The following is a 25,257-nucleotide window of genomic DNA, read 5'->3' as shown; positions in this document are numbered from 1 at the left end:
AGTGGCCTTTGATGCGATTGCAGTTCGAAGCACTTGCCACCTAATTTGCAATGTTAAGTTTTGTTTCGTGTTATGCTGCAAAAACTAGGGTCATACGTGCCCCTGTCAAAACTGTAGAATACAGAAACAGAGGAGTTAAAAAACGACATCAACCCATATTGAGAGAGAGAGAGAGAGAGAGAGAGAGAGAGAGAGAGAGAGAGAGAGAGAGAGAGAGACAGACAGAGAGACAGAGAGAGAGAGAGAGAGAGAGAGAGACAGACAGAGAGACAGAGAGAGAGAGAGAGAGAGAGAGAGAGAGAGCTCTAAAAAGGATGTCAAGGAAGGTCTATAAAATATGCCACAGAGAAATGGAGGTAACAAACTAAAAATTAGATTGCCTTCGCCACATTGCTATGACACAAAAAGTAAAATGCGGTCGACAGCCCATGTATTGTCCGATAGCCAATAAATGAAGACTGAAAACATGAACGAGAACATAAGCGATTGAAAAGGGCATTCCGTCACGAAATGGCAGACTGTCAAAAGTTGGGCACAAAGTGGTGGGGTAGCACCACTTAAATGGCAAGGGCTACAGGCAAGTGCCCAATACACAACCTAGTTAAAATGATCTCATTACGAGAGGGCCAAGAGGTCATCCAAGCTGCTGGGATAGGCTTAATAACCTAGAGCTTGAATGACACACTCCACTGCAGACTGTAATTGTCATTCTGGAAACATCTCCAAGGCTGTGGATAAGCCAGGTCTCCACAATATCCTTTCTTCCAGGAGTGCTAGTTCTCCAAGTTTCACACAAGAGCTTCTGTGAAGTTTGGAACATAGGAGACGAGGTACTGGCAGAATTTAAGCCGTACGGATGGGTCGTGAGTCGTGCTTGAGTAGCTCAGCCTGCATAGCACTTGCCTGGGAAAGGCGAAGTTTTAATCTGCCAGGAAGTTCCAACCCGGAGCTTGTTCCCATGAAGGGAGGACCAGTGATGATGCCAAACTGACACCACGTGCTGACGGATGGCAACACAAAGATCAGAGAGCCACCATACAAGCAGAGCAAGAATCATATGTTCCATCACCTTGCAAACGCAGTTGGTGAGAGAGATGGGGTGATAGCTAGAAGGAAGGTTTTTGTCCTTACCAGGCTTAGGTATGGGTACGATGGCTTCACACCGGCGTCCAGGAAATGTGCCCTCTGCCTAGATGTGGCTGTATGTGTTAAGCAGCAAGTGCTTGCCCACAAGAGAAAGGTGCTGCAACATCTGAACGTTGACAGCGTCTGGCCCTGGGGTAAAGGATCAGGTTAAAGTCAGTGCATGATGTAGCTCCCCATTCACAATTCAGAGAAGAGAAAGATATCAACCAAGCCTCCTCCGCTCATTTCCGATGGAGGAAGGCAGGGTAATAGTGGGAAGAGCTGGAAACTTCTGTAAAATGGCAGCCCAAGGTATTGGAAATAGCAATACGGTCCACGATGACTTCTCCTACTGTCAGACTGGAAACTGGGGAATGGATGGATCTTGGTCCCAGAGAGCTGTCAGAGGTTGGTCCACACAACATAGTAAGGGATAGCTCTTTTGCTATCTCGAAGAATGCAATGACACTATGTGCAGGTGTTTATAATGAATGCAGTTGGCCATCGTAGGGTGGCCGTTAAAAACACAGAGCACATCTCCATGCACAAATTGCTTCGTGGCATGCCGCAGTCCACAGGGACTGAGACACGATGTGGCGAAGAAGTGCAAGGGATGGAATGTTCTGCAGCAGTAAGGGTAATGTTTGTGAGATCACAACTGGGGAAACTGGGGACATTTTGTTCTTCAAAGGTCGCCAGGAAGGAGTAAAGCAGCCAGACAGCCTTAGTAAGCTGCCATTTGGGTATGCACGCACATGGGGTACGAGTAAGCAAACAGATAGCATGTGTGAAATGGTCGCTCTGGCATGTGTTAGAAAGAACGGACCATTCAGAATATGGGCAAGATGAGCAGTGCATTAGGATAGGTCCAGATAAGAATAGGTATAAGAGGAGTCTTAAAGGAAAGTGCATGCTCCAGTGTTAAGGCAGAAGAGGTTGTTAAAATGGTCAGACAAGAGTGCACCTCTGAAAGGTCCTGGGAGAACCAAAGGGGATGAAGTGCATTGAAGCCATTTAGTAGCAAAAATGGGGGAGGTAACTGCCCAATAAACTGGGGGAAGCCTGCCCTGGTGACATCAAATGACAGAGGCATAAATAGTACAGAGGGAAGAAATCAGGTGGGGAAGAATAAGGTGAACTGCAACAGCTTGAAGATGGGTAGTCATGGAGATGGGTTGACTACGAATGGCATAACATATGAGCAGCATCACACCCCTATGAGATGGAATGCTGACCTAGGGGAAGGTCAAAACGAACTGGTAAGAAATGTGAAAGCTCAAAGCAGTCGTGAGGGTGCAATTTTGTTTCCGGAAGAAAGAGTACAAGGGGACGCTGTGATGCTAAAAGCAGCCATAAATCCTATGTGAGACCGAAGGACACAAACATTCCATTGGAGGTGAGAGTCACTTCTACAGGACACAGAAGCAGGAGGATCCTGCTCGATGAGATCCACATGAGCATCAGCTTACTTGTGCGGTTGGTCTGTGAAGTCCAACACTGAAAACCAGTTGGCGGTGCACACTAGCGACATGGAGGCCGATCAGGCTAAGGCATCACGTGGCGACACCATCGAAGAGGATGTTCAAGTTGGTGAAGGAGAAGACCGTTTGCATTTGATGGACTACTTTGAGCCTTTCTGGTTAGAGGAAGACTGACGTTTGGCTGGAGGGACGGAGGTGGTCTTCGTGGGAGAACTATTCCTGTCCTTTCCGGCCTATCAGTTGATTAGTTGGTGGCTTCACCCCTGGAGGCGAGAGTGACGGCTTGATGGTGATACAACTTTGACACTGGGCAATTTCACAACCTGCTGAATTGGAGGTTGCATGTCTGCGTGGCCATGTCCTTCATGGAGCGAGGGTACCAAGAACAGAACTACAGGTGCCAGGCAGGAGACCATAGGGTTTACGACTAGCCAATAACATGCGAGCGACTGGGTTATCTTGGACAGCCCACTCATCAAGATACATAGGACAATCCCAAGAGGAAGCTGCATGGTTGCCATTGCAGTTGACATAGCGAGGAGGAGGAGGTGGACAATCGCCCTTGTGCACATCCCTACCACAGGTTACACATCTGGCCAGGTGTCAACAAGACGACGTGTGGTTGGAACAATGACACTGGTAGCAGTGCATTGGATTCGGAATGTACGGCCTGACTGTGATAATTTCACAGCCTGCTTTGATCTTTGACGGCAGCACCACTGTATCAAAGGTGAGTAACAGAGTGCAGGTGGGCACTACGAAGGAATCTTACCTTTTTCATTAGAAGATGGACAGCAAGGACACCCTGATCAGACATAAGATTGGATTTCGGCCTCAGACTGTCGAGCAGCCTGGTGTAAATTACGTCACTAGAAGAATTCAAATTTCTATGGGCCTCGACGTGAACAGGGCAGCCATTGAGAAGTGAGGCAGCAAGCTGCTGCTGTGCTTGAGAATCAGAAGTAGTCTCCAAAAGCAAAGTGCCTTTCCATAAACAACAGCAGTACTTCACAGGGCCGGCAATTGCTCAACTAGGCAATATAATAAACGGATTTACTGTGATGAAGAACTGACCATCTTCAGTACTTAAGACCATGAGGAAACTTGGTGCAGTGGCAAGAGTCTTTGAATCATTGGCCTCATTATGTTTACACTTCGTAGATGTTTATTGGAAAGATGATTGACTAATTGCGAGAAAATCCTCCATGATTGCCAGTGTCTCCGATGGCGCGCTCTTTCCAACTGGGGGTCCCTTTCACAAGGGGGCGCACCTGCCTGAGGTGACTTTTCACACCTCAGGTCTCACCTCCCAACCACCTGACAAGAGGGACCAATTGGCAACTTGGGAAGATTACAGCTCAGGCAATCACCCCTCCCTGGGCCTGGGGGTACATGAGAACCCTTTGGACCCAGTGGTGGGAATTATGCGTTACCCGTCACCTGTTATGCGTCAGACATGGGCCAGCCTTCAGGAGGACACAGGGAGAAAGAAGAAAAAGAGAAACGCAGAAGCAAATAAACGAGATAAGGGTAACAAAGAACAGAAAAGGGAGTGAAAAACAAAGGTGAACTTGTTCTTACGTCAGTGACAGACAATGCAGAACATTCCCAATAACACCCCAGACATGTTCCCCTAGGTAGGGGAACAAGAATAACATGAAAATAGACACTCAGCATGGAAAGGAAGAAATGCTGCCAAGGCTGGGGACTCATGGTAGCCAAGCACGAGCCCGCCAAAGAGTGGTGAGCCCACTGGGGGTGGGAGTGCTATTTTGGTAACTGCCAGTGCTATTTCATTTTTATCCTTGATCGTAGTTTCCAAAGTTGTCAAAACTCATTAAATTAAACATATGCAGTGAAACATTGACAGAAGCAAATGTCCGCCATCTTATCAAACTTTCTGCAGTAAAAATTTCTTGCAAACACGACAGACACGATCCATGCTTGACAAACACAAACAGCACCATACACAGGCAAATGTTTGGCAAACATTGAGTCATGTATGGGCACTAACAGTTTGAACTGATTCAGATGTGCAGCTTTTGGACGCAATCTTAGATACTGAGACCTGTAATGTAGGCAACAAAATTTATGGTTATGCTTGTCAATGTGCCCAACTTATAGCATATGAACAAGAAAATGCAGTTACATATGATTAAAGCATAAATGAATCCAGATTTTTGAAGTACAGTAACGTAAATTAAAACTGTGTGTTTTAATCTGCCAGGAAGTTTCATATCAGCGCACACTACGCTGCAGAGTGAAAATCTCTTTCTGGAAACATCCCCCAGGCTGTGGCTAAGCCATGTCTCCGCTATATCCTTTCTTTCAGGAGTGCTAGTTCTGCAAGGTTCGCAGGAGAGCTTCTGTAAAGTTTGGAAGGTAGGAGACGAGATACTGGCAGAAGTAAAGCTGTGAGGACCGGGCGTGAGTCGTGCTTCGGTAGCTGAGATGGTAGAGCACTTGCCCGCGAAAGGCAAAGGTCCCGAGTTCGAGTCTCGGTCGGGCACACAGTTTTAATCTGCCAGGAAGCTTCATATCAGCGCACACTCCGCTGCAGAGTGAAAATCTCATTCTGGATACAGTAATGTACTTTAAAGTATTCATTTTTAGCCTCTGAATGTTTCTGAACTACTTCGTTATCATCTGTTGTCATAAAAGTGATATTTAACCTACAGGACCAATATTTTCATGACTAAACCCCTCTTAATTGTCTTCTGTGCCACAAGAAGATTAGGGTTGTACTTATCCCGTTTCAGCATTTATTTTTATAATTGAAGGACTGTTTGTATTGAATGAGGAAGTAGTGAGAACCAATGCTATTGCACTTTTAACAGTTTTATGTTGTCTTATGTACTTCTATCTGCTTTGATGTGAGCCCTGTTGAAACTAATGTATTTCCTACATAGTTGTAAAAGCCATGTGTATGGTGTTTGTTTGTTGATCTAAGATGTACTTTATAAACCCAAAAACATTTAAAGTGGATGATAAGGTCCCTAATTCATAAATCTGTACAAGAACAGTGCAATGAGAAAAAGGGGAGGGCAGTTTCGAAGAAAAGAATTTCAATCACTATCACCACAGCCAAAAGGATAAACACTTTCTTTGCACACTACATATATTACATAGAACTTTTTTATAATTTTTCCTGTTCCTATCAAGATCCTAGCATATTTAAAAATTTTGAAATTACAGGGTTTAACTTTATTATTAAATTTTTATGTCTTGATTGTTGTTGCGGTCTTCAGTCCTGAGACTGGTTTGATGCAGCTCTCCATGCTACTCTAACCTGTGCATGCTTCTTCATCTCCCAGTACCTACTGCAACCTACATCCTTCTGAATCTGCTTAGTGTATTCATCTCTTTGTCTCCCCCTACGATTTTTACCCTCCACGCTACCCTCCAATACTAAATTGGTGATCCCTTGACGCCTCAGAACATGTCCTACCAGCCGATCCCTTCTTCTGGTCAAGTTGTACCACAAACTTCTCTTCTCCCCAATCCTATTCAATACTTCCTAATTAGTTATGTGATCTACCCATCTAATCTTCAGCATTCTTCTGTAGCACCACATTTCAAAAGCTTCTATTCTCTTCTTGTCCAAACTATTTACCGTCCATGTTTCACTTCCATACATGGCTACACTCCATACAAATACTTTCAGAAATGACTTCCTGACACTTGAATCTATACTCTATGTGAACAAATTTCTCTTCTTCAGAAACGCTTTCCTTGCCATTGCCAGTCTGCATTTTATATCCTCTCTACTTCGACCATCATCAGTTATTTTGCTCCCCAAATAGCAAAACTCCTCCACTACGTTAAGTGTCTCATTTCCTAATCTAATTCCCTCAGCATCACCAGACTTAATTCGGCTACATTCCATTATCCTCGTTTTGCTTCTGTTGATGTTCATCTTATATCTTCCTTTCAAGACACTATCCATTCCATTCACCTGCTCTTGCAAGTCCTTTGCTGTCTCTGACAGAATTACAATGTCATCGGTGAACCTCAAAGTTTTTATTTCTTCTCCATGGATTTTAATGCCTACCCCGAATTTTTCTTTTGCTTCCTTTACTGCTTGCTCAATATACAGATTGAATAACATCGGGGAGAGGCTACAACCCTGTCTTACTCCCTTCCCAACCACTGCTTCCCTTTCATGTCCCTCGACTCTTATAACTGCCATCTGATTTCTGTACAAATTTTAAATAGCCTTTCGCTCCCTGTGTTTTACCCCTGCCACCTTTAGAATTTGAAAGAGTATTCCAGTCAACACTGCCAAAAGCTTTCTCGAAGTCTACAAATGCTAGAAACGTAGGTTTGCCTTTCCTTAATCTTTCTTCTAAGATAAGTCGTAGGGTCAGTATTGCCTCACGTGTTCCAGTATTTCTATGGAATCCAAACTGATCATCCCCGAGGTCGGCTTCTACTAGTTTTTCCATTCGCCTGTAAAGAATTCGTGTTAGTATTTTGCAGCTGTGGCTTATTAAACTGATTGTTCGGTAATTTTCACATCTGTCAACACCTGCTTTCTTTGGGATTGGAATTATTATATTCTTCTTGAAGTCTGAGGGTATTTCGCCTGTTTCATACATCTTGCTCACCAGATGGTAGAGTTTTGTCAGGACTGGCTCTCCCAAGGCCGTCAGTAGTTCCAATGGAATGTTGTTTACTCCGGGGGCCTTGTTTCGACTCAGGTCTTTCAGTGCTCTGTCAAACTCTTCACGCAGTATCGTATCTCCCATTTCATCTTCGTCTACATCCTCTTCCATTTCCATAATACTGTCCTCAAGTGCATCGCCCTTGTATAGACCCTCTATATACTCCTTCCACCTTTCTGCTTTCCCTTCTTTGCTTAGAACTGCGTTTCCATCTGAGCTCTTGATGTTCATACAAGTGGTTCTCTTATCTCCAAAGGTGTCTAATTTTCCTGTAGGCAGTATCTATCTTACCCCTAGTGAGATAAGCTTCTACATCCTTACATTTGTCCTCTAGCCATCCCTGCTTAGCCATTTTGCACTTCCTGTCGATCTCATTTTTGAGACATTTGTATTCCTTTTTGCCTGCTTCATTTACTGCATTTTTATATTTTCTCTTTTCATCAATTAAATTCAATATTTCTTCTGTTACCCAAGGATTTCTACTAGCCCTCGTCTTTTTACCTACTTGATCCTCTGCTGCCTTCACTACTTCATCCCTCAAAGCTACCCATTCTTCTTCTACTGTATTTCTTTCCCCCGTGCCTGTCAATTGTTCCCTTATGCTCTCCCTGAAACTCTGTACAACCTCTGGTTCTTTCAGTTTATCCAGGTCCCATCTCCTTAAGTTCCCACCTTTTTGCAGTTTCTTCAGTTTTAATCTACAGGTCATAACCAATAGATTGTGGTCTGAGTCCACATCTGCCCCTGGAAATGTCTTACAATTTAAAACCTGGTTCCTAAATCTCTGTCTTACCATTATATAATCTATCTGATACCTTTTAGTATCTCCAGGGTTCTTCCATGTATACAACCTTCTATCATGATTCTTAAACCAAGTGCTAGCTATGATTAAGTTGTGCTCTGTGCAAAATTCTACCAGGCAGCTTCCTCTCATTTCTTAGCCCCAATCCATATTCACCTACTATGTTTCCTTCTCTCCTTTTTCCTACACTCTAATTCCAGTCACCCATGACTATTAAATTTTCGTCTCCCTTCACTATCTGAATAATTTCTTTTATTTCATCATACATTTCTTCAATTTCTTCGTCATCTGCAGAGCTAGTTGGCATATAAACTTGTACTACTGTAGTAGGTGTGGGCTTCGTATCCATCTTGGCTACAATAATGCGTTCACTATGCTGTTTGTAGTAGCTTACCCGCATTCCTATTTTCCTATTCATTATTAAACCCACTCCTGCATTACCCCTATTTGATTTTGTGTTTATAACCCTGTAGTCACCTGACCAGAAATCTTGTTCCTCCTGCCACCGAACTTCACCAATTCCCACTATATCTAACTTTAACCTATCCATTTCCCTTTTTAAATTTTCTAACCTACCTGCCTGATTAAGGGATCCGACATTCCACACTCCGATCCGTAGAACGCCAGTTTTCTTTCTGCTAATAACGACATCCTCTTGAGTAGTCCCCGCCCAGAGATCCGAATGGGGCACTATTTTACCTCCGGAATATTTTACCCAAGAGGACGCCATCATCATTTAAACATACAGTAAAGCTGCATGCCCTCGGGAAAAATTATGGCCGTAGTTTCCCCTTGCTTTCAGCCGTTCGCAGTACCAGCACAGCAAGGCCGTTTTGGTTAATGTTACAAGGCCAGATCAGTCAATCATCCAGACTGTTGCCCTTGCAACTACTGAAAAGGCTGCTGCCCCTCTTCACGAACCACACGTTTGTCTGGCCTCTCAACAGATACCCCTCCATTGTGGTTGTACCTACGGTACGGCTATCTGTATCGCTGAGGCACGCAAGCCTCCCCACCAACGGCAAGGTCCATGGTTCATATCTGTTGCCCAGCCCAAATCCATGTTTCAGAATTGTTGTCTGTTCCAAACTTACCAGAACTCAGTTCCACCTGTAACTTTGGAAAGATTTTTGTTCAGAAATTTGACATTAACCATCAATAATTCCATACATTTAATGAAAATGTGATAACTTTCATTTAAGTACTGCTGCTTTGTTCAACAGATGTTTTTCAATGGTCCATGCTCAGTTCTATAAATACACTACTGAAATTCACCTACTATGGTAGTAATTCAATTCATAAGTTACTTAAATAATACTTTAAACCAAAATGTATTTGAATTATGTACTAGACATCAAAATACAATAGTGTCAACTCACATTCATCATAAAATCCATATATCCTATTGATACTGGCACACTCATGATTTCCTCTTAACAGGAAAAAGTTTTCTGGATATTTAATTTTATAAGCCAGTAAAAGGCAGATTGTTTCCAAAGACTGCTTCCCTCTGTCCACATAATCCCCAAGGAAAAGGTAATTAGATTCTGGTGGGAAACCACCATATTCAAATAATCTCAGGAGATCATAATATTGACCATGGATGTCACCTGCAATGAAAAATAACTAGTAAACAACAATTACAAAATTTTCACATAAAATTCCTTTGAAAAGATCTATCAGTCTTGGTGACAACTTATTTCAAACATCAATGCAATATCAGAGTAACTATTCATCATCATGAGTAGACTACAGACAATACTCATGCTTCAGATACCAACACACTCACCGCAAATCTTAAGTGGTGCTTCTAACTCCAGCAAAATTGGTTGAGAAAGAAATATTTCTCGTGATTTTAAACACAGACCTCTTATTTCACTTTCTGTTAGCTGTACATTCTTGCCAGGACGAGCACCACGCACTGCAGAAAGAAATGAAATATGCTAGTAATATTCATTGTTGTATTACATTTAAATTGCATCTTCAAACTGGGCATGAAATAAAATTAGCAGTTTTAACATACTTTGAAGAACAATATTGTGCATTTTTCTAAATACAGAGTTTATGACTTCTTGTTTAAGGAAGTATATTGTTAAGAATAATATACATTGCTTTTACAGAAACTACTGTCAGTATTTCTATGAATTAAAACAGATACAAAAATTGTTCTGGAGGAATAATATCAACACACAGTATTTTTTATTACTTACAATAAATAACTTGCTTTATGTTTTGACTGAAGCTAGCCATGTGAATGGAGTGTTTTTACACTTTAGACTTCCTAAAAATTTGTTGATTACTTGAGACATGTTGGAAGTTTGAGTATAATAATGATCTGTGACTTACTAAAACTTTAATTTTATTCTATCATTGCAATTTTTCTATGTGTTGAGCTTTTTCTAGCATTTAGCACTGAAATTTGAAGTTTACACTCTACTAACATTTCTTCACTTAGAATGTAGGTTGCAATTTTACATTTGTCTACGATGAACTGATCGTGTATGCCCGAGTTATTCTATGCCAATGTATGCACTTCGTTCGACCTACATTTTCTATACATTCACTGTGTAAGGTCATGTGCCTGCCTTGGTAACTTAGTATTTTGTGCACTGACAACCTTTAAACTATAATTACTCATTTTTGACAAGAACTCCCACAGTTGAGAGATTAAATTTTGAATATTAAATAATGCTTATTTTTTCAATAATTTCAGAGGGTTATTTATTTTATAGGAGACACATTCAAAGATTAGTATCCCAAAATTTTAATTGCCTTTCAGTTCTTGGACATACATTTTTGTTTTTAAATGCCTTTTCCTTAATTTTTTTTATATTTCTACTTGGTTTTTAGCCATCATTCCTTTTACACTTTCTACAGTAGTCATAATGGCATTTTATGATGATAAATTCAGTTTCACTATAAGATACACCAGTTATGGAAAAGTAACAGGTCAGCACTCACTGCCAAACTGGCAATGACATGGCATACCCAGTATGACTTAACATTTCTTCAATTGGTACTACATGAATAGACTAATGTGTTTGTTAACAAACATCAAGGTACCTATAACACTGACATTCTCCTACTGTAGAATCTTTGAACATACTTCAAACCTAAGCTTCATGAAGCCTCTAACACTTATGTCACAAATCATGACAGTCATAGACTGATGTTATCACATGGCTGCAGTAGTATTTGTTGACTACAGAAAAGCACTTGACTCGGTACCACACAAATACTTAAAAGTACAGTCACATGCAGTAGCAATTTACAACTTGACTGGACTCTTCTGGGTAGGGAGGAGGATGGTTGTTATCTATTATGGATACTCACCGACAAGAGTATGAGCATACTAATGTATCCCAGAGACCTGTTTCAGACTCCTCATTAGTGTTTTACACAGTAAAACTTCATGAAAACAATGTGTGTAATTCGGGAATCTGGCCAAACCACACAAATGTGTCCAGACAATACACTTTTATACGCTTACTTTCGTACAAATGGGTGAATGCACCTAGCACAAAAGTGGAATGTGAAGTTTCAGACTTAATTCAATGTATAAGGTGGAAAAAATTTACGATACTACACATCTATGTCACCCAACAGCACTGTTAGCTGCAAGAGGTAGAAGTGTTTTGTTGGTGCTGCAAATTTCAGCAATTTTAACTGAGAAACTCACAATGCTGTGTTCTACATGCAATACCCATGTTTATTCATATATGAACAGCAGACTTTGAAGTTTTCCTTTGCATGAGACCACATGTAAAAGATTCGTTTGCCAATTTGAAGTTCTAGTTTCACATATTTTACTCTTCATGTCAATTCTGCACAGTCTTTCACTGTTTGTGTCAATACCTGTTTATATTGTGATACACTGAAATTTCGAACATTCTTAAGTGTCGCAATGAACTCTTAGTGTTATTGTCGAATATATAGTTAAACTTTATTGAGCTCAAATTTTTTTGAGAACAGTGGGCCTAGCCACATTCAAAACACTCATTCTCTAATTTCCTTGTACAATTTCATGAGAAATTGCTTACTTTCGAGAATTTTCTGAACCTCACTAAACTATATTTACATAAGTTACTGGCCCGAACATTTTGGATATGAAACTTTTTCATAGCAAATGAGTGTTTGTGGTTCACAGTTCTGCCACAGAATACATCACCCCCTGAATTATATTGTATAGCAACACAAACATGCATTTTTGAAAATTTTTGGTACCTAGCACTGTCATTTACATAATTTATGAGCAGTTTGTTGTAAAACAGCATTTGTGATTTGATTACTGTAGCAGATATTCTAACATATTGTGTTATATCTAGTTTTCCCTTAAAGAGCAGCAGCCCCATATATATTTTCTGTATTTATCAAAAAGTCTGCTAACAACTGTAAATAACAAAAACATTTTAGAAAACTAGTGTATTTGCTTCAATTCTTATAAAGGAATTAGTAACTTTTTAGCTCAACAGATTAAAATATAATCAGCAGACTTAAAATTATTTGCTCATTGTCTCTTAGTATATTCCGCCAGCCAAAATGCAGCCACACTGTGAATGTTGTTCTCAAACACGGGAAAAGTTGTTGACATTCTTAAGCAGCTGGAAATCATACTGATTACTGTCAAATTATAGGCAGCTGCTGGAACTGGTGTGTTGAAAGAGCTCCCAAGAGTCGTGTAACTATGATAATGGTACCAGAGATACCTCAAATACTATCTTCTCCTGTGGATCCTTTCTTCTCCAGGGACAGCACATAATCTGCCATTACTTGTCCACTTAATAGCATGTGGCACATCAATGCATCCAGTACAGGGTGGATGCAGACTAGTGAGGACCAAGGGTGTTTTAGCAATCCCCTTAAACAAGTGGGGTACCATCTCACTGAAACAGCCAGAGGGACTCAGTTCACCTGTTTTGAGTAAACCTGTTTTGTTTGGTGTCAAGAGCAGACAAACACAAAAACGTAAGGTCTATTAATTGTCAGCAGTTCAAACGTACCACAAATGATGGTACCCCGAGGGAAATGACAGCAAGGGACAGGAAAGGTCACCAGGTGCACTCAGTGTATATGCTTGGGGGTTCCATTCAGCATGTTTAAGAGGCTATTACAGCAGCCATTGAGAGAACAAGGAACAAACAACTGCAGATTGTGGCACACATTGGAACAAATTATGCCTGTCATATTGACACTGAGGTCATACTTTGGACTTTCCAATGACTGGCAGAAAAGGTTGACAAGACAAGCCTTGCACATGGAGTTTCAACGAAGCTCATAATCCCAGAATTGATCACGACACTTTGGTTCTAAATCAAGTGGAAGGACTCAACCAGATACTGCAAAGGTTATGTGGCAAAACAGGCTGCAACTTCCTGGACTTATACCGTAGGTGGACTTTTACCGTAGGGTTGAGAACTGTAGGGTCCTCCAAAATAGGTCAGTTGTACACGACACAGCACATCAGAGGCTGCTACTCAAGTAGCTGACTGTGGCGTGCACACAAAGGTTGTTGAGATTACACAACTTTCCATCCAATCCAGATAGTGATAGCTGTATGAAACCTGGCAGTATCAGCATTAAGATAAAAAGAAATGCCTCTCAAATGTGGGAGCATTAAAATTCCAATGGCTAACTGCCACAGCTTTCACAACACAGGCTTTGTATCAAAGCAGTCACGTAAATGCAGTATTTCTTGATTTTCGAAAACCATTTGAATTGGTACCAAAACGAAGCTTATGGTCAAAATTATGATCAGATGAAATAACATGTGAAATTTGTGACTGGACTGAAGACTTTTTCGCAAGGAGCATGCAGCACGTTAACTTGGAGGGAGAATCAGTTTTAGTAACTTCAGGTGTTTAATAGGGAAGCGTGTTGGGACCCTTGTTCATGTTTATATTAATGACCATGAACACAATATAAATAGTAACCTGAGACACTATGCAGATGATGCAGTTATCTGCTAAGTACTATGTGAAAGCTGCATAAATACCCATTAAGATCTCAATAAGGTTCCAAAGTGGCGTAAAGACTGGCAACTTGCTTTAGATGTTTATATTTTTTAAAGTTGTGCACTTCGCAAAATGAAATCTTAGTAATGCCTGAATATAATATCAATGAGTCACTGCTGGAATCAACCAACTCATACAAATACCTGTATTTAACACTTCATAGGGATATGAAATAGAATGATCACATAAGCTCACTCGTGGGTAAGAGCCCCAACTGTTATGTGAAAGAGGTAACTATTGTTCCATTAATCAATGGTTTTACCTGGCAAGGTGAAGCATTCCATAGAAATGTACTAAGTGCATTATTTTCTGGCAGTTTCAACTCACTTTAAGCACATTGTGTATGAACATGATTAAGTATGTCATTAACATTTAACAAAAAGATTAAGCTAATTGAGGCAAATGAGAAAAAGATACAGGACAAATGTATCAAAGGTAACAGGCAAATGAAATGTGACTAAGATGGGAAATAATGAAATTAACACAACAGCTGTTGCAAATTTATTTATGGAGGTATTTGAACAGTGAGCGTTGCAGACTGCCAGTAAAAAGCCAGCTAAATGGTACCGCTATGTTTATGACACATTTGTAGTGTGGACTTGTGGTGAAGAAGAGCTGGATGTCTCCTCGGTGCATCTGAACAGTATTAACCCGAAAATACAGTTTACGATGGAGAAAGAGAGCAATGGTCAACTCAATTTCCTGAATGTGTCGGTAATTAAATGGGTGGATGGGACACTGGGCCACAAGGTATATAGAAAGAACATTCATACGGATCAATACCCCCCACAAGGAAACAAACCATCATCCTACGCAAAAAAAAGTGGTGTTATGAAATCAGGACAAAATATATGGGGTGCTTTCCAGGGAGTGGAGATGGAGATCCCAACAGAGGGAACAGAGAGAGACATTCCAGCCAGCAATCCCACCCGAGGGTGTGCATCAGGAAGGAGACATCCCTCACTTGCAAAGAGGACAAAATACAAGGGCTGTCAGAGAATTGGCAAATGGCGATTGCGTAAGAACAAAGAGTTGGCTCCATCCATATTTGTGGAGGGGGAATCCCTGTTTCTGTGAGGAGACAGTCAATGAGACTAGCATGTAACGCAATGGCAGCCAGACACACCCAATAGTGTGGACCAAAGTCAAGTAGTATGACTGGAAGGAGCCAATGAGCCATAAAGCTGACAACCATAATCTAGTCTGGACAACATCCGAGCACAGTAAAGATGGAGAAGAGTAGCACAGTCTGCATGCATGTAGTCTTCATGCGATTGATATGGGGTAGCCATGTCAGCTTTTTATAAAAATAAGGCCCATGAAATGGAACTGCATTAGAACGTACAGGCACCAGTGGCCTAAATAAAGTTCTGGGTTGGGCTGTACTGTAGCAGGGTGTCTACGTGGACAAGAAAAAAAAAATTCCCGGATTTCCCAGTTAAAAACACAATTTCTCCCGGATGAAATTGCGTATAAAGCGGGTGAAAATACATCCGGGTTAAGTAACAGTATACTTTGCCTCGGAGCTATAAAACATATCAGTCCTTTGAATCGTAAAGGTCTTATACCGGCGGAGGACGTCCCACCACTTTAGGAAACGAAATCCTGGAAAAACAATGCGTTTGGAAAGTTGTTTGATGAGAGACAATTATTTTCGTATTGCGAAAGTATTTAAACAAATTCCACAAATTACAGTACGGTAGCTTTCGAAACTCTAAAACAGAGATTGCGTTGAGCGATGCACTTTTGTCAGCCAGTCATAGCTCATGTCACGTGACCTCGCTAGCGAATGACGGCAGTTATTCAGAGCACGAGGCCTACGAGAAAGACAGGCCGCGGCGCGTACGTTACGAAGTTACACCGAGCTCGCTCAACTCAGCTAAGTGCGTTTCTACACCGGTTAACTCGTAAGCAGATGTGTATGTACGAACGAGAATTGCATCGTCTATTCGCATCCACTGTTATTAGTCCTACAACGATAGGAAGTCCGTAGGCCTACTAACAGGCTCTAATTTGGCAATTAAAATCGTGCCAAAATGATTATCAGTTGCGTAGAAAAGTCTAAGTGTTCTGGCATGAAGAGACTTGTGACATTGCTCAGTAACACATTATGCACATTTTTTTGAAGGTCAATTACACTTTTTGGCATCGATTGCATAATTTTTTATCTATGAAAGAACAACATTAAATATGAAAACTAACCTGAAGCTCGGTCTTTTTTTAGCGTGTGTTACATGTTAAGTCATATCAAATACAAATGTGCCGGTAAAATTTTAAATAGTGGCATAAATGACTTATCTTTTGGGGCCGACATTTTTCAAATAGCTGATCCTCAAAGTGTTACGTTTTGAATGGGAGTTATAAAGCCCTGTGATTTAAGAAATTCACTGCACATTCTCACACTTAACATAAATCATCTTGCATGGAAATTTACTTTGAAAGTAACGCATCTCAAGCCACTATTCGTAATATTTTCTGTTGATCTGTTAGAAATTTAAACAGTTGTGACATCACGCACATCGAATGCACGTTAGTTGTTACGGACGTGCTGCATAATCTTCAACCTAAGGCCTTTGACACTTTTCGGTGTCGGCAAACTGGTCTGTGCATTGTGTAAATTACCCATTTTCTATCCAACTAAACTTTTATTTTGGTGTTATTCTCTGATTTATGTTTCATTGCTGCAGTATTATTCAGCAGTAGTGGACTAAAGTTCTTTGTCAGCGTATCTGATCTTTCACATCAAACCTACAAAACTGAAATCTAAAACAATGAAAAATCCCGGAATTCTAAAAAATTCCCGGGTTTTTCCCGGATCTCCCAGATGTCCCGGGCCGTATACACCCTGTGTAGGTCTACAGCAAAAATGCGTAACACACATTTTGGAGGTAGAAAATTGGAAGCCGTGGGAAAGAGCCCACACAAAGGCCCATCAGATGGCGCCTTTGAGCTGGTGTTCAGTAGATGTTACCAAGTGGGAGCTGCACCATATGTGAAATTATTCCACATTCAACACTGGCATAACCAGAGGCCCAACAGGAGGTACAAGCCCACTGATTGTGGTGAGGAAGAATTTGACACTTCACACAGAACTCTGTGGGAAACATTCTCAGTCCAATGGGTGCTGATTGAGATATCAATTTTAATCCAGAAGAGGCAGAGGGATAAAAACTAAAAAATCCTAAAGGGGCCACAAAAGCCTGTCATGGAGTGTAACCAAAATGTGACAGTGTCAAGCTGTGCCATATGCCTCATGTAGGTCAAGGAAGACCGCGACAAGGTGTCAGCAGTTAGTAAAAGCTCTTCTCTGATTGCTGTTTCCTATCTGAATAAATGGTCAGTTTTAGATCGCCACATTGATACGGGACAAATAACCCCAGAATTCAAGTACCCAACACAATCTGAAGCTAACCATTCTCTCTAGCAGTTTACAAAGTACGTTGGTCAGCCTAATCTGTCAGTGAAGGGTTTACAACAGGACTAGTGGAGGGCTGAAACAGAGGGGAGGCTTCTTCAACTCATTTCTGCCAGAGGAAGGTAGCAGAATACAAAGATGCCAATGCTGTCGCAAAGTGTGTCACGAGGTGTTCCACAACGACCGATGGATCAGTACAAACAGAGTACCCTGTGGAATAAGACCCAGGGCAGACGACTGTCGCTGGTGGCCCAGGCCACATATCTTGGACCAAACATGAGATGAAAAGACATGACCCCAGGGAGGTAACATAATGCTCCCAACATTTCTTTTTATTTTGCTTAATAAGGTAATGGGTCTTAGCTCCGAGAAGCTTAAAAGTGCATCATTTAAATTGTTGCAGCACCTGTTGGCAGTTCCCGGACAGTGACTGCTACGTCTTCGGTCCACCACAGTATCTGACGATGAGGGGGATATGTGGCTAGGGGGGTCATTAGCGCCCAGACTACGTTAGGAATGCACCGCCAGGCACAAGTTTAAAACAGCAACTAAAAGGGAAAACACGATAAAAGACAGACTGACAGGCATAGGATTAAAAAAAAAAAAAGCATAATCAAAGGTCCTTAGAGAGGTTAGTCAAGTTGATAAAATGAAGAACGCGAGCAGCTGCTCGTGGGTCATCCGCTAAAATGGCATCTAGCCTACAGGGCAGGCCAAGATCAAGACGCAGTGTGTTAAAACCTGGGCAGGACGTTAAAATGTGGCGGACCGTCAGCAATTGCCCACATGGGCAGAACGGCGCCGGCGCAGCCATCAGCAGATGGCGATGGCTGAACCGGCAGTGTCCAATTCGTAACCGGGCCAAAACGAGAAGCGCGGGAGAAGGACGTCCAAGCCACGGGAAGAGGTTTCAAGGCCCGAAGCTTGTTGTCTGTAAGTGCAGCCCAATCGGCATGCCACAGCGATAAAATGCGCCGACAAATGACCCTGCTACAATCTGACGAAGGGACACAACAAGCTGTCCGAGGCTGGAGGACCGCAGCCTTGGCCGCTGCATCTGCAGCTTCGTTCCCAGGGATACCGACATGCCAGGAACCCACATAAAGCTAACCGGAGAACCGACGTCCACCAGCTGCTGAAGAGAGCATTGGATCCGGTGCACGAAAGGGTGAACCGGATACGGATCACTGAGGCTCTGGATGGCGCTCAGGGAATCAGAGCAGATGACATAAGCAGAATGTCGGTGGCGGCAGATGTAAAGAACAGCCTGGTAGAGGACAAAGAGCTCAGCTGTGAAGACCAAACAATGGCCATGGAGCTGGTATTTGAAACTTTGTGCCCCGACAATAAAAGAACACCCGACCCCGTCATTGGTCTTAGAGCCATCTGTATAAATGAAGGTCATATTAATGAACTTCGTTCGAAGTTCGACAAAACGGGAGTGGTAGACCGAACTGGGGGTAACCTCCTTTGGGAGCGAGCTGAGGCAGAGACACCTTGCACAGCTGCATCAGTCCAATCCAAGAGAGGTGACTAAGTGCACGGCAGACATATACAAAGCCCAACTAATTCTGCGTAATGTTGAACGTGGGGGCCTGTGGCTGGTGGTGGCAGGGGAATGACTATCACTGGAAAGTGATCACAATCACAAAGGTGGTCATGTTGTGACCATTCTAGGAAAGCCATGAGAACAAGTGAAGAGAACAAGAGGTTTATAGCAGCAAAGATGCCACGAGCTGCAGTAAAGTAGGTAGGGGAACTTTCATTGAGAGGAGAGAAATTTCTCTTTGTCTGTAATGAGTTGGCCAATTAGAAGACCCCTACTCGTCGAAGTGATACTCCCCTACAGGAGACGGTGTGCATTGAAGACTCAGGAGAAGATGCAGGGGTGGGGGTTGCTTTATTTGGTAGACAATTCAACATCAAGAAATTGCCTACCTGGAGGGAGGTAGACATGGCAAATGGTGATTGTGGGGTCATTCGCACTCTTACCTCTACTGCTTCCAGGTGGGTCTGAAGGGGATCCAGTCACTAATTACATCAGTGAGAACCAAAGTGCACACCCCTCCAGATGCTATACTGGAACCAGCACGGTTCAGATAAAACACTCAAACAAAACTTTGGAGAAAGGTCATAACATAAGTGTTTCTTGAAGAGCAAGACAGAACACAGAGTAAGAGGAAAGGAGTTGTATTTTCAGTAGGTGACAATATATCTGTTGCAATTCCATTGGATTAGTGTGTTGTGGGAATCCAGGTTAGACAAAGAAGCTGAGGGGAGGTCATGTCATTGTCAGTGGTTGCACCAACGAGAATGGTATAACATACATAAATAAGATGCAAGACTCGTTGCGAGGGGGAGATGGAACTCCCAGGGCCTTGTCCAGAGTCTTTAATTTCTTCTTCTTCCAGAGGATGAGAAGGGCAGGGCACAGAGAGAGATCAGGCTTCCACTATTTCTGAGACCGAAAGAGAGAGCACATAGGGCATGCACAGACGGTGCCTCTCATGGCGAAGTTGTGGTAGCAGGCTTCCAGCCTGAGACACACTGAGGAGGGGGGCATCATTGTTGGGTGCCGAAGAACATGGGAACCACAGGGAAGTGGGAGTGGAGAGGGGGACAGAGCTGGGGTAATGAGGAGGGGGAAAGGATGTAACACAGGCAAAAGTTGAAGATAGTGACAATGATGGATGGAGTGTCATTTCTGGCAAGCCTCAGCATAAGATAAGCAATCCAGGGACTTCTACTCTTGGCTCTTACTTTCTCTCTTGAAAGATGGGCAATCTGGCGAGCATGGAGAGTAGCTACACACACACACACACACACACACACACACACACACACACACACACACACAGTGAAACAACCACTCAGAGGGTCTGCCGTACAGCAGGAAGACATGCCTCAAACAATCATCAGAAGCACCACACGGGTGGCGGGACGTGCAGCTTCACAGCACAATGTTAACATGACCTTGACCTTCTCTGGGAAGTTATCTCCCTGGATAGCATGAATAAAGGCGCCAGTATTGCTGCAGTTGTCTTTATAAATCTTCCGCACATGCCGAACAAAATGAACACTGCATCACTCCAAAGTAGCCCGAAGTTCCTTATCAATTCACAGGATGAGGTCTCTATGAAAAATCACTCCCTGGACCATATTCAGTGACTGGGGAGGGGTGTCAGACACCAGGACGTCGCAAAGATGATCACAAGTATGAAGAGCTGCAGTTTGGGCAGCAGAAGCAGCTTTGATCAACTGGGAGCCCAACTGCATCTTACTGAGACACTACTTCAAACTTTTCCTCTATATTCTCCACAAAAAACAACAGCTTTGTGGCAGTGGATGTGTCTCCATCCATCCTACTACAGAGGAAATGGAGAAGTGTTGTATCCCAGGACACTGAGCCTGTGTCTGCTCCCAACGGGTAGCCAGGGAAGGAAAGGCTGCAGGGCCATACAACATAGCATTTAATGAACATTTACCACTCGGAGACGACTGAAAACGGACAAATTTTTGCAGCTTGACACACTTGCAGCTTGATACACTTCACATAAACACATCCACCCTTATACCATCCACTCCGATCAGGGGCTCTCCCCATGGGTGCTAACCAGCCACAGCAAAGTCTACCTGGCTGGGAGGTTCCAATGCTCCAGAATGACAACAAACCACTCCTTGGCATACACAGAGAGGGAACACCTCAAGTATCTGTAGTGTGATCCCTTGTCAGAGGACTCAACTATGAACTACTTCACGTGCTGGTGACCTACTGGAGTGGAGAGGGCTAGGGCAGGGAAGGAGAGGAATCCATGCCATAAGTGCTATGGAGGGAATTCTTCCCCAAATGGCTAACACTAAATACAAAAATTTAGAAGGAGGGGTCAAGTTGAGCCCCGAGGGAGGGGTGGGTGGGTGGGGGGTGGTTTGGCAAAACGTGAAAAAGGATGTAAGAACAGGCAGTAGGAAAAAACTGCAAGGAATACTGGGAACCCGATGGATAGCCAAGTCGACATAAATCAGAAAACCAAGAGAATGAAAGGACAAGGCAGTGGGGAAGAAGCAAGGATGGTGAGAGGGGCACGGTGAAGGAAACAGCTGGGGAAGAAATAGCGTGTTGAAAAACCTCGGGGCCCATGGGCATCACACATGAACTCACGAAAGAATGAGAGCCCCTGGGGATGCCGGGGGTTGGCAGGCGAAAACTTACTACTGTCTGGACCCAGGTTCCTGAGCAAGGCTCTTAAAGTCACTAAACAGCTTGGGAATACGGAATATATTACAATGCATCCACAGTATGATTTGGCAGTTTCAAAGCTAAACATCTGCATGGAATGATTTGTGTGGAAACTATGGATGTGCATGGGCATGTAACAACATAATGGAAGACAACTGCAAATTAGGACACGAAAGACATGTGCAATGCCAACAAACTGGAGCTCACAGAAATTAACAGTCCGATCTACATGAACAACCACAACTTAAATTCATTCCGAAGTGACACTTCACACCCCAAATCTAATTGAAGTGAGACCTCTCCCTAACAGTACAGGATGCAGTGTCACAAAATGAAGCATGAAAATACATAGTCATAGAATGAAGCTAACAGAAAGCTCAGTTTGTATTAGTATTAACTTACATTTTTCTACTGTATATTAAATTTGAATGTAGACTACTGTAGTAGCAACCATAACTGAGTATACTACACTGGTCAAAACAATTAGGGGATCAGTTGAGATATTCAGGTTCTGAAGTATTGTCATCGGCAGAATGAACTAAAATCGTTCAATGTTTTTCTGTTGGTTCTACAGAGTGGAGACAACATTATGGTCACCGAGATGGTGGTAATAGGGAAAGTTGCTGCATAGGGGGTTGGTGTGGACTTGTGTTTACTCTACCAAACAAATTACACAAGCAGTTGGGTTCAGATGGTGTAGTGAACAGGTAGTGCAATGCAATGACGTGACTTACCAGAAGCTATGGCATGGTGGGCCACAGGACGGTTGGAAGCGGGACAGAGTGAGATGGCTGCAGCCACTGGAGTGTCCCAAAGAGTAACTTCCAGGACCTGGACATTATTTCAGACAACAGGAACCATTAAAAGAAAGCAAGGACAAGGTCATCCACAAGTAACATCAGCAAGAGATGACTTATCTCCGATTAACAGCCCACTGAAACAGGAGGCTGAATGCAACTAAGCTGCAACACACCCTCCAGGCAGCAACAGGCTACCCAGTATCAGTACAAAGAGTCAAAAATCAACTTTGGGAATGTGGCCTCTACACACGGAGGCCTATGGTGTGTGTCCCATTAAAACCACAACACCATTTAGCCCACAGAAATTGGGCAGAGGAACATCAGGTTTGGAGCTTAACAAATGGCTCCAAGTGCTGTTCACAGACGAGTCAAGATTTTGTGTTCAGCTGGACAATGGTCATTTCCTCATCTGAAAAGAACACTGAACTCTGAACAATCTTGCTGATGTGCAGGAAACACCACCATATCATAGTAGTGCACAAATGGTGTGGCTGGTTGGTTTAGAGGGGGGCAGCAACCAAACTGCGAGGTCATTGGTCCCTTGGTCCCAGTAAAATAATTACACAAGGGCAAGAAGAAAAGAATGGAGACATTCAGCACAACAGGAGAAAGGAAGAACCAAAAGAAAGAGACAGACAACCAACACTACTATGGACAAAACAGGAAAAGAAAACCACAGAAGAAAAACAGGTAGAAGGGGTAAAAACAAGAGTGTAGATGACCGTGGCTGGCCAACCACACCATTCTAAATTGGCGCACAGCTCATCGTCGGACTGCAAAAGAAGATACCTGTGAAATATGATTCCCTGGTCCATATTTAAGTTCTTATGGGGTGTGATGGTTACAGAAACATCACCCAGCTTGTCATAAGCGAGTAACACCCGTGACTGGGCAGAGGATGCTGTTTTGGTAAAGTGACCCCGATGTCATTTTGGACAAGCCCTCCACCTCCCCAATCTTGTTCTCTACACGCTCAAGGCTTCATCGTCATAAAGATTCCCATCAGCTCTCTAACATATAAGGTACCAGGGCGAATAAAAGCCGCTGACATCCTTAGCCTGATGTTCCTCCCATGGTGTGACCAGGGAGGGGAGTGATTTGAGGTTGTGCTTTTGTGAATTGAATTGAGCCTGTGAACTCTTAGAGACTGCTGGTGTTTGACCGACAGCAAAAGATGATGTACTACATCACTTGTCACCCACCCTGATGCCACCCACTCCGACCAGGGGCCCTCCCCACAGGTGCCACCCAGCTGCCGCACAGGCCAGCTGGCAGGATGGCCATTGCCAGGAGTTCCGATGCTCCACAGGGATGGGCATCTACCCCTTGGCATACGTAGGGAGTTAATGGTGTAGGCATCAGCAGAGCAGTCCCTGTGGGGTCAGGGGCTACAACCAACAGGGTACATGGCAGCACCACCACAACTGACTGGCTAAAGTGCTAGATATCAGGTGCAACCACACAAACAAGTCCATTATCAACATCAGCTTAGAAAACAATACTGCACAGTTGATGGAAAAAACAGGCACCCAGGAGGGTGACCTCATCTAACAGTTGGAGAATGAGCAGAAGTGCAGATCCAAGTTGACGAAAGATGCCATAGGTCTCAGTGTATGATGGACAATGATGCACCATGTAAGGTACCCTTCCCCAATCGGATCTCTCTTTGGGAAAATTTTGAAAAATGGAGGTCAAACCCTACAAGGGACCATCACAAAGGCCGAAACATATGGGACTCCCTTTAGTCACATCTTACAATGGGCAGGAATACCCCGTGCCTATTCTAACCCCCAGACCCGCAGAGGGTAGTGCAGAAGACACCAATAGACAACCCACAATGGTGAACAAGGTCAAGTATTTACAGAGTGGAAGGAGCTGCTGAGCCATAAACCCAACTACCATAATAAGTCTGGACATGTCCAGAGCACAGTAGAGGTGGAGAGCATTAAGATTCTGCATGCAGATAGTCTTTAGTTGGCAAATATGTGGCAGCCACATCAGCTTTTTATAAAAAATAAGGCCCAAGAAACAGGACTGTGCAACAACATCAAGAAGCTGGTCACCTAGAAGTTCTGGATTGGGGTGTACTGTGGGTCGAGTGGGAACTGCAACAGATGCGAACACCATTGACATAAAACACGGGGTAACCACAGGCCCAATAGAAGGTACAAACCCACAGATGGCTATGAGGAAGTGTGACAACACAGAACCCTGTGGATACAGTTCTCTTGAATGTGAAGGGCACAGATTAAGTTCCAACTCACACCCAGAAGAGCTGGTGAGACAAAATCTCTCAGATAATCTGAAGGTCACCATGAAAGCCCCAGCCATGGAGGTTAATTAAAATGTGATGGCACCAAGCCGTGTCAAATGCCTTATGTAGATCGAAGAAGACCACAGCAAGGTGTCAGCAGTTAGCAAAAGCCGTCAGATTGCCGTTTCCAATCTGAGTAAATGGTCAGTTGGACATAGACCTTGCCAAAAAGTGACAAATACGGGGCAAAAGGCCCCAAGATTTGAGTACCCAACAATCAGAAGCTAACAATCCACTCCAGCAGTTTACAAAGTACATTAGTCAAACTAACGGTGGGGGGGGGGGGGGGTGTTAGCTGTAGACACACATTGGGTTCTTCCCAGGCTTAAGGACAGGGATAGCTATACTGTCTCACCACTGAGACAGGAAAGCACCAATGAGCCAAATGTGGCTGAAGACCATGAGCTG

General features: G+C 43.1%; 1 protein-coding gene across 1 annotated transcript in view; it reads right to left on the bottom strand.

The window, feature by feature from the left end:
• The window catches only part of LOC126100185 (serine/threonine-protein phosphatase alpha-2 isoform), a 49,901-nt gene that overhangs the window by 12,755 nt on the left and 11,889 nt on the right, over nt 1–25,257 (bottom strand). The window contains exons 2-3 of the mRNA XM_049910744.1: nt 9,862–9,993; nt 9,452–9,682 (exon numbers count right to left, since the gene is read on the bottom strand). Of these exons, the coding sequence (XP_049766701.1) occupies nt 9,452–9,682; nt 9,862–9,993 (363 nt within the window). The remainder of the gene's footprint in view (nt 1–9,451; nt 9,683–9,861; nt 9,994–25,257) is intronic.

The sequence above is a fragment of the Schistocerca cancellata genome, chromosome 9, assembly GCF_023864275.1.
Source record: "Schistocerca cancellata isolate TAMUIC-IGC-003103 chromosome 9, iqSchCanc2.1, whole genome shotgun sequence".
NCBI lineage: Eukaryota > Metazoa > Arthropoda > Insecta > Orthoptera > Acrididae > Schistocerca > Schistocerca cancellata.
Note: the sequence above shows the minus strand (reverse complement) of the source record. Positions and strands in the feature narration are given on the sequence as shown.